Source organism: Triticum aestivum, chromosome 6D (genome assembly GCF_018294505.1).
Source record: "Triticum aestivum cultivar Chinese Spring chromosome 6D, IWGSC CS RefSeq v2.1, whole genome shotgun sequence".
In the NCBI taxonomy this organism is placed as follows: Eukaryota; Viridiplantae; Streptophyta; class Magnoliopsida; order Poales; family Poaceae; genus Triticum; species Triticum aestivum.
This window is the reverse complement of record NC_057811.1, coordinates 32,294,229-32,304,307: the sequence shown is the minus strand read 5'-3', so window position 1 is coordinate 32,304,307 and position 10,079 is coordinate 32,294,229. Positions and strand designations below refer to the sequence as shown.

Genomic DNA, 10,079 nt, shown 5'->3' with positions numbered 1-10,079 from the left:
AATGGAGTTCCATTGATCGCTAGAGGAACATGTATACCGGGCGAATACGATCACAATGAAAAAAAAGATAAAGTAATCAAACCTAAGGACTTCTTTGATTCACATGGTCCTCGGAACTCATGAATAGAAAAAAAACCCGCAAGATTGAAGTGTCATATCCAATTGAATGTGATCTAAGCGATTTTTATATTAGTCTATAAAGGAAGTACATGATATCCGTGTAAAAAATCCTACCCGACTCGAAAACACATAAATTTGCATCAAGAGTGTTTGACGTTACAGAAAAACAAATGAAACTATAACAAGATATTTGAGTGGAAGAAAAATTTACCCCCAAAACATAGTGCATTGCGAAATTGATAATCCTACATCCCCGAACCATTTATAGTTGTTTTACAAAAAGAAAACATACACAATAGCAAATCAACGCCATTACACTCATTATTGAATGCACTTTCACATCATATAGATTTATATTATTGTAAATGTTCATACTGATTTATATAAAGTACTATGACTTTAGTCAGATGTAACATGCAGAATTAATAAAAACGGAGGGGAACATATCCTCTAAGCTCCTCTAAAAATCATATGAATTCCTTTGAGTGTAAAATAAAAAATCTTATGAATTTGCTGCGAATCAAATGAGCCCGATCTGCAACATTTTATGATCTGAAAACCCGAGTTATTGTCTGGTTGGTTGAGATGACGTGGCCGGACCCAACCAGCAGCCGAGGTCGGGCAGAGCCAGAGCAGAGGCGCCTCACGTGACACGAGTCGTCGTATCGTAAGTTCGTAACCCACCCACCCATCTACCCCACCCCCATCCCCTCCTCCACTCCTATCCCCCCTCTCCGTTTCCCCTCCCAACCGCAGGCGGCGGCGGCGGCGCACCAAGCCAGCGACCCCAACCCCACCTCCCTCCACCGGCCCTCGTCCTGCTTCGGCCGGTCAAGGGGCGCCCGCTCCCGCCTCCCTCCCTCCCTCCTCCTGCGGCCGGTCGCGGCGGCATGCTGGCGTGAATCGAGCGGCGCGGCCTGAGACGAAGGCGAGGGGCGAGCACGAAGAGCGACCGCGGCGGCGAGCTGTGGTACCGCGTCGTCGACGGATCCCCTCCTCCCCGCCCCGGCCAATCCCAAGGTATGCATAGACGGTAGACCCTAAACCTAAACTATATATTTTTTTGCATCTGCCGCTGAACCCTACCATGATTTGGTAGTACGTACTAGCTGTGGAAACTCGTCAGCTGGATTGGGTTTGGTTGCTTGAAGCACGCGTGATTGTCCCTTGCTAGTGGAGTACTATGTGATTTTGGGGCTCTTATATGTATATATGTATGCTGTGATTTTGATGTAGAAAAGCTGTTGGAGTGCTTCTGTATGGGTTTCTAGTTTGTAGACAAGAGACTGAAATTTTCCTTATAAGATGAGCAGTTAGAATTGAACGCGCACGTGTGCATCTCATGACAAATAGTATATGAGTGTCCTGTTTTTCATCTCTACAAACAACACAGAGAGTAGAACATCATGTTTAGTCTATTGTAGAACTTAGGTCCTGTTCATTTGATTGGCAACAACACAGCATAGGCCACTTGTGAATTAGTGCAGGAGTTTCGTTTCATTTCATCATTCATACTTTTATGCTTCATCAACTGATTATTCTCATTCTTATGTCTTGGAGCTCTGAAAAGAGGCTGCACAATGGAGTTATCAAAGCAGGGCCAGGAACCCATGTCAGCTAGCATGGGATCTCAAGCACTCCCCTCTTCAAATATCCAACCTACTCAGACCGGGTATCCCACTGCATTCTATCCTCCCCTATCTGCTGGCTGGGGTGCACAGCCAATGTTCTCTACGGGAGCTTCGGTACCTGTCAGTTCATATTATATTGTCCCTATGAGTCAACAAGCTGCCCAAGCTGGTGCTTCCAGGCCAGAGACTTCACATCCTATATCTGTAAGCAGAGTATCATTGAGGCCGCCGCAGCAGGTGCTGAATGTTCAAACATCTTTGCCAGCAATGACTGGATCACAGCTGTCGCCATCTGTTGCGGGAAAGAAAAGTGTTGCTTCTCCAAAGGTTCAGATGATGAAATCTGCATTATCTACCAAGCGTCCTGCACAGAAAGAACTACCATCAAAGGCTCAGCCTCAGCAGTTTGAATCTGTGAGATCAAAGTTCAGGGAGTCACTTTCTGCTGCACTCGTAATGGATTCTGACCAGCAGGATAAGAAACAATCTGCACAGAACCTTCAGTCTGATGGGTCAGCAGACCAGAAGAAGGTGGAGGGAGATGAAGTGCAGGATACAGTGATGACCACATCCAAGGATGCGAGTACAACCAATTCAGAGGCAGACAATGCTGATGTTGCTAAGAAATGCGAGGGAGATAAGAAGTTAGGCTGTGGCATAGCATCAGACATGATCACAAGCACAAATGATGATAAACAGCAACAACTAAAGCACCTTCCTTCAGAAGATGAAGTATTAGGCCAAAGTATGGTTGTCACAGATGAACTCTTGCAAGGTCATGGCCTTTGTTGGGTTTCTGATTTTGCTGCTGGGATGCCTGAACCTGTGACACAACCTAATTTGAAGAGGGACAGGGCTTCTGATATTGAGCCTGGGGTTACAGGCAATTTGACAGAGTCTGAATCAAAAAGAATAAAGTCTACAGACAAGGCAGCAACAGATAAGGCTAGTATGATCCAGAAGGCTGAAAGCTTGGCATTTAGAATTGAAGAGGAACTCTTTAAACTGTTTGGTGGAGTGAACAAGAAGTACAAGGAGAGAGGCAGATCTCTTCTGTTTAATCTAAAAGATAAAGGCAACCCTGAGTTAAGGTCGAGGGTCATATCTGGAGAACTTGCACCCGATCGCCTTTGTTCAATGACTGCGGAGGAACTTGCTTCCAAAGAGCTCTCAGAGTGGCGGTTGGCTAAAGCCGAAGAACATGAAAAAATGGTTGTCCTTCCTAACACTGAAGTTGATGTCAGGCGTTTAGTGAGGAAAACACACAAAGGAGAGTTCCAAGTTGAAATAGAAGAAACTGATGGTATTTCAGTGGAGGTTGAGCTTGGGGGTAATGTTCTATCTCATGTTCCACCAAAAGCTGTTGAAAGTGAAACAAAAACCAATGATGAAACAAGTATGGATGATAAAACTGGTGTAGAAGTTAAGGACAAGGGTTCTGATGGCATGTCACAAGATGAGGATGGTGGGACAGGTGACAATGATTCATCAGGCAATGTTGAATATATTGAAAATGAGAAAGCAGATCTTATTGATGAACTTATGGTCGATGACTTGAAAGACGCAGAGAATCTTCCACCAATTCCTTCGCTAGATGAATTCATGCTGGGGTTAGATTCTGAACCACCTTTTGAAAATTTATCAGCTGGGACACCGCAAAAAGATCTCAGTGATTCTGATGAACCTAGCTCCACCTTAGAATCTGAGAAACTTCCTGAGACAGAAGATAAGCAGTCTGCACAAAAGAAGGCCAGATCTGAATCAGATGTGCCGGCTTTACAGGGTAAATCGGAGTCCAAGTCAGAATCACCCAAACAGAAGTCAGAATCACCCAAGCAGAAGGTTGGTTCAGAGTTGGTTCCTGATGTGCCGCGCGATGGAGAGTTAATCAAATCCTCCCCTGAGAAAGTCGAATCTAAAGAACCTGCTGCTGCTAGTGCTAATATGTCGAATCCTGTTTCGACTGTGAACCATAAGACAACTGCTGGTCCTATGATTCGTGAGAGTATATGGGAGGGTGCGATTCAGCTTACTCTATCGTCACTCACGAATGTTGTTGCCATTTTCAAAAGGTTTGTTTCATTGGAGAATTGTTTGGTTGTTACCAACTTAGCTTGTCCTGTTGATCTAATCACATTCCCTCTTCATTTTCATCATCTTAAAACGCCTTTTAATTTTCCTTTAGTTATCATTCTGTATGTTGCATTCTTGAACTTGTTTGATCTGGCCTTCAGTTTTCTAATGGCACGGGTGGAAATCCACTCAATTAGGTAATACTATATGTTACTGAAATGGGACAGCTTCTATACCACTATGTAGTTCATGAGTTTCCGAAAAAGGATTTACCTCACCATCTACACTTTTATCGGACCGTAGTGGTCTTCAGCCGGCTTCTGAACCATTCTCTCGAATGTTCACCTGCCGTTGCCCTTTCCCCCCAACCATGCGGTATTAGTGATTCTAACTGAAGAATGAAATGGTTTTTTTGTAAGTGAGAATGCATTATTGAGCACTGGGCTTATATTCATCTTGCAAATAGTTATGCACTTATGCTTATGTGCAGCTTAGTTTGGGCCTGTACCAACGAATTCCTGTCTACCAAGAATGGCTGCGATTCCTGATTAAAAGATGTTCGGACTTCCTAAAGGAGTAAGAAAAAAATAAGGCTGGTGAAAAAGAACAAATGAAAACACTACATGCAAATATGCTATGTCAAATTATTATACTCGGGCAATTTTTTGATGACATGTTTCTAATTTACGTAGTTATGCTAAGTGGCAAACAGTTGTGAAAGCAAATGTTTAACATGCGAAGCACATGCTACTTGCTAGTACAATTAAGGGGGGCACCAGTTGCTGAGTCTCTCACCGTCTCACATGTGGAAGTTAAATTATTGCGCATGATCTGCATGAATGAGAGGATAAATGTGAGCGTTAGCTCCTAAATTAATGAATATGGACTGCTTTTTGGCTACATGTGACCTTATTCGGTACTTAATATTTGTATTGGTTCTGACATATCTTGAAATTTCTCTTGTACAGTGGTGAAAAGCCATCTGGGAAAGAATGGAGTAGCTTAATTGAAATCAAGGGGAGAGTTAAACTTAGTGCTTTTCAAGATTTTCTCGAACAACTTCCCAAATCTAGGAGCCGCGCTATAATGGTAATTCTGTTTTGAATGCATAATTTGTTTCTAGATGATGTTCTTACTGGAATGATTATGGTTTTACACATTTATGCTGGCTACTTTCCAATATGTTGTGGATGCTAGATAACTCTCCATGTTATAATCACACGCTCATTAGAGGTCAATGGCATATGTCCATCTGGTAAAAGAAAAATGAAATCAGTGATGAGAATAGATGTTTCGATCCCTCTCGTGTCCAGAGCTCAGAATTTTGGAGGAAAATAGCCTCAGATTTTTATAAAATTCCTCTAAAGTTTCTACCTTGAATGGGTGGGTCCTAAACTGGCAATATTTCAAAAAGCAATACTAGTACAATGGCATCTGTCATGTTTTTTGAGATTTTCATAATATCTAGATACACTGTTGTTTAGAGGCAGGGACATGTGCAGGTGTGTTGGTACTTTTATGCTAGTCGCCAGAAATTTTTCCTAACAGGTGCTTAAGAAATCTATATCTGTACTTACTTGATAATGTGTGTACTTCTCAAGCTAGCTGGTGAATATATTTTGAATCAGAACAGTATATGTACTTGTAATTGTTACCATTATGCAATTAGATTGGTACTGCCCAATTGAATTATTTCACTAGATAGCGCAAGAACTGCAAATAATAGTGTTGTATTCCTTCTAGGATTGTATTTCCACTTGTACTGCTTATGTCTACATGCACATAGTTAAATTATGTGTCCTGTGCTGCATTTAATTCTCTGTTCCGCCATCGAGAATCCGTTCCATCTGTTTTAAGTACCTGTACTGCTACTTCTATAGGTAACGGAGCTGTGCTGGAAGGAGGGTTCGTCGGAGAGTGGCCGCCAACAACTCTCGCAGGTTCCTTTTCTAAGTCAGATCACCCATCATGAGCTTACCAGAGTTTTGATGATTGTTTTCACTAAATTGGCTCGTTCTTTTGCAGACAATTGATTCATATATTGCAGATGAGAGAGTGGGACTAGCTGAGCCTGCAGATGGACTGGAGCTGTACCTGTGCCCTCCTCAAGGGAAAACTTTGGAGATTCTCTCCCAGCACCTGCCAAAGGAGCACTTGGGTGGTCTCGCTGTGGCAGAAACGTCGATAATTGGAATCGTCGTCTGGCGGAGACCCAGCGTTCCTAGGGTGTCCTCCCATCAGAGGCATGATGGTTCCAAGAGGCAGTCAGCCCCAAGGAAACCCCAGGTTACCGGTTCTACTTCGGCCCATAGGCCCTCCACGCCCCAGAACTCTCACGGCGTGCCACCAGGTTTTCCCAACCAGCGCCACCACCAGCACCAAGAGGAGGATGTAACCGATGACGATGTGCCCCCAGGTTTTGGGCCTGGCGTTGTTGCGCGCAGGGATGAAGACGATCTCCCCGAATTTAATTTTGTTAACCCCGCTGCTAATGTAACGACGCATGCCTTCAAGGGCCAACGGCATGTACCACCGACCTCTGCTCGCCCAGTCGAGCAAATGAGGGAATTGGTTCAGAAGTATGGTAAAAGATCATCTGTTGAATCGCGTCCGTGGGCTGACGACGACGACGATGATATACCAGAGTGGAACCCCATCCAGCAAAGTAGGCAGCCGCCTCCATTTACACCCACCCCGCAGCAACCACTCCCACCACCACCACCACTGCCGCCCATGCAGCAGATCCACCATGCGTACCAGCAGTACAACCCAAATGCAATGCAGCCTCTCCTTCCCCAGGTTGCAATGCAGTACAGCCTTAGTAGCCAGCAGCAGCTCCCTTTGGTCCAGCAGCAGCAGCTGCAGCTTCAGCCTTCGCAAACATGGCAGCAGCAGCCTAGTGCCTGGTGGCCGGCGACGGCGCAGCAGGGCGGGCCGGCCGCCGCCGGCTCTGCTGTTCCAGCACCCCAGTATGGTGGTGTGATAATGCCTAATGGTAGCAGCGCCCAAGCTGGGAATCTAGGTGGCGCCCCCTGGGGACCGAGATAGAAACGAAGATGTAAAATTTAGCTCTCTTGTTTTCTTTGTAGCTGCCAGCGTCAGTTCTAGTGTTGGTCTCTTTTACCTCTTTTAGCTTACAGATTCGTGTAAGTATGTGTACACCCCTCCTGTACCCGAGCATGTAACTCTAGATGCCTGTGTGGGTTGTATTTCGTAATAAACATCATAGGATCTGTCGCTCTGAACCATTGCTCTCCTTGGACAAGACATTCTGTAAACGGTTGTTTGGACGCAGAAAAATTTGGCAATAATGTTTGGACGCAGAAAATAAGTTGTAAACGGTTTGGAACTCTTAAGTGACATTTTGATGCATCCGGATTAATAATTTTAGTGAATTATAACTCTGGTCTTCCCTTGAATTAGTAGCCATGATGGTTGAGGCAAGAGCCCACGGGAGATGCACTTCTATTTTTGTGCAGTTGATGTTCCGTAGGACGTGGGTGGGTGGATGGGAGCTGTCTGCCCGTGATCTTTTGCTGTTGTTCCGCTCGTGCATGATGGGCTGTCGGGACTATTCCTCATCTTTTGAAAAGGCTGCAAAATATTTCCCTGTTTTTTTCAGTAAGCTTATAAGCACCTTTTATCTGCAAAGTAACATATTACCTTTTTTTTAGGTGCAGTAACATATTACCTATGCTCCAAAAAATTTACGAGGTTAGAGAAAACGTACCATCAAACCTTTTATTAGGAAATGAACAAGAAACGCTTGGGCTTGCCAGTTTAATTACCAAATGACGGTACATAGAGCAATACGTTCAGAACAGGGTGTTGCATTTCGATGCAAACCCTGAAACAAAAAGGGGATCTAGTTCATGGATCTTTTTTCTCAGCTCATTTTCCTACCTAATTAGATCATGTCTTTAACTACAAAAGAGAACAGAACATTTATTTATTTATTTTTGCAGCACAATCCCTACTTTGGACTACGAGCGGTGGTCAAGCTCCATGGAGCCCTTTTTTGAAACATTCAAAAAGACACATTTCAAAATTTCATCAGATTCTGGAAAACAGTTCCACACTGACATATGGATGTACTACAAGTGTGTAAATTTTCATGAGAAAAAAATATTGGCACGCGAGCTATACATGAAAGTGAAAATTGTTGGTTTTAACAGTGAACAGTCCACAGAATGTTCACTGTCAAAATCACAATTTTTTTCATTTTTGTGTACCTCGTGCGTCGATGCATTTTCTCATGAAAATTTGTACACGTGCAATATACATCTGTATTGCAATGTGATTTGTTTTCTAGAATTTTTTGAAACTTCAAAAAAAAATACGAGGTCCATGGAGCTCGACACTTCTTCTTATCAGTATACTACTTCTTTTACACATTCAACCCATAACAGCCTGATTAAATCCATAATTAAGATTTCTAAAAAAAGTTTGCTCATAAGAAAACCCAACCATTTCCTGCATCCACTCATCTGTTTTTAACATTATAAGATAGGGCAGAGAATCGTTCCAGTTAGAAAGTTAAGCTCATTCCTTTTTATTTGTACCAAAATTGGAGCCACACTCTATTTACTTATCAACTAGACGATATATTTTTTAAATTATTTTATTCTTGCATGCTATTTTTCATTCATTTTTAATCTACATATATTCATTGACACTTTTTCCTAGGCGCTCCACGTATTCTCCCTATACCTGATTCACAAAGAATAACCAACTAGTTATGTTAGATTTATTGATAAGATGAGTATGTTTTTCTGAAACAAAGTCATAAGCTTTGCCTCATCCATTAAGTAAGAGAGGAGCATATAGTTTTGTTACGGTTACACACATCCCATATTAGGGCCAGTTCTTTTGAGCTATGCTGTGGAAATAAGAACCTGTTAGAATAAGCTCATGTGGAAATAAGCTCCAGATAATAAGCTAGCCAGTTCTTTTCCATGTCTGTTTTGTCAGCTTATCTGCCGTATGGTCGGGGAAAAGTCTGTAATGCCCTTGAACTATATTGTTGTTTGGATTAAATGATATCATATTTTTTTATCATTTTGATACCCATATGAACGTAAATTCGACTTCCAGACACTACAATATGCCGATGCTTTCATCTATTATTCATGATGTCAATAAAAAAGAATTTGAAGAATTAATATGTAGTACAAACAACAACTAGGTATTGCTTTCTATGCAAATACAATGATATCATCCAGAGGGCAACAATCTTGTACTTATACTTGGCACAATCAGCACATCCATATCAAAATTAGTTCTGCCATATATGAGCAACACCTCGTACTTGTAGCAAATCAAGATGAAAACAACACACATCAGCAACAGCTCATAGCAAATCTACATGTAAATTTTGCAAAATCAAAATCAAAGGAGCTCCTAGCTGATGCTCGGGCTCACGACCAGGGAGGAGGGGAGGGGGAGCGGGGGTCCTTCGCCGGAGTAGCACGTTGGCCAGAGTGGGCGCCGTCCACTGGAGTGGAGCCCTGGCCGGACCGGGCCAGGAGCTACTGCTGGACACCGGGGGAGGGAGGGAAAGCGCCGAAGGCAGCTGGGGCGGGAGATGCAGGCCTACCCGCCGGCCAAGTCGCCGGAGCTGGGGGCGTCGAGGAGCAGAGGCCCGACGGCAGCGGCAGGTTCGCTGGAGGAACCCTAGGCAGGAGTGAGAGTCCTGTGGTCGAGTGCGGGAGGGAGGGGATCGAATGTCAGCCTCATCTGTCTGTTTTTTCCATCGGGCATGTTTCTGGTGTGGGACTAGGCAGTGGCAATTTTGACGTAATAAGATCGAACGAAAGGTCGTTACTCTCTCGGTATGTTACTAGAGCAACTCTAGCAGACCCCGCATCCGCCCCCGACCCGCAAAATAACCATCAAAATGCGGGTAGGGGAGGAAAAACCTGCCCGATCTGACCCCGCATCCCGCCCCGACCCGCAAAAATTTTTGAGGGGCGCTGCAAAATTCCGACCCCAACCCGGGAATACGCGGGTTTCTCCCTCGCGGCTGCGGTGCCCTGCATCACAGAGAAGCAGTTGGCGGGACGGACATTTCAGCCCGCGCGCTTTCCCCCCTCCTTCCGCCGCCGACCGCCCTTGCTTCCGCCCGCCCGCCGCCGGCAATTTCCAGCCAAATCTGCGGGCGGAGTCGGTCCGCGGGGCCGCCCACACCCTCCTGCCCCGAGATGCTGCACTACCCCCCGGATCCGGTGAGAAGAGCCGCCCTCGTCGCTGCCGCCG

General features: G+C 44.5%; 1 protein-coding gene across 2 annotated transcripts; it reads left to right on the top strand.

The window, feature by feature from the left end:
• The first annotated feature begins 817 nt into the window (after positions 1–817).
• Positions 818–7,072, top strand: LOC123143278 (death-inducer obliterator 1). Of its 2 annotated transcripts, none has more exons than XM_044562143.1 (5): positions 818–1,140; positions 1,691–3,823; positions 4,793–4,913; positions 5,705–5,764; positions 5,850–7,072. In XM_044562143.1, exons 2-5 carry the CDS (start codon positions 1,701–1,703, stop codon positions 6,870–6,872), a joined length of 3,327 nt encoding a protein of 1,108 aa, XP_044418078.1. In that variant the 5' UTR covers positions 818–1,140; positions 1,691–1,700; the 3' UTR covers positions 6,873–7,072. The 2 variants fall into 2 exon arrangements, with proteins under 2 accessions (XP_044418078.1, XP_044418077.1); XM_044562142.1 differs by having other exon boundaries at positions 1,681–3,823.
• The last annotated feature ends 3,007 nt before the right edge of the window (positions 7,073–10,079 follow it).

Excerpts from the sequence above, each read along its gene's own strand:
- LOC123143278 (XM_044562143.1), top strand. The coding sequence starts at position 1,701 with ATGGAGTTATCAAAGCAGGGCCAGGAACCCATGTCAGCTAGCATGGGA. Across the intron at positions 3,824-4,792 it reads GTTGTTGCCATTTTCAAAAG|TGGTGAAAAGCCATCTGGGA; the intron begins GTTTGTTTCATT and ends TCTCTTGTACAG. Across the intron at positions 5,765-5,849 it reads GCCGCCAACAACTCTCGCAG|ACAATTGATTCATATATTGC; the intron begins GTTCCTTTTCTA and ends GTTCTTTTGCAG.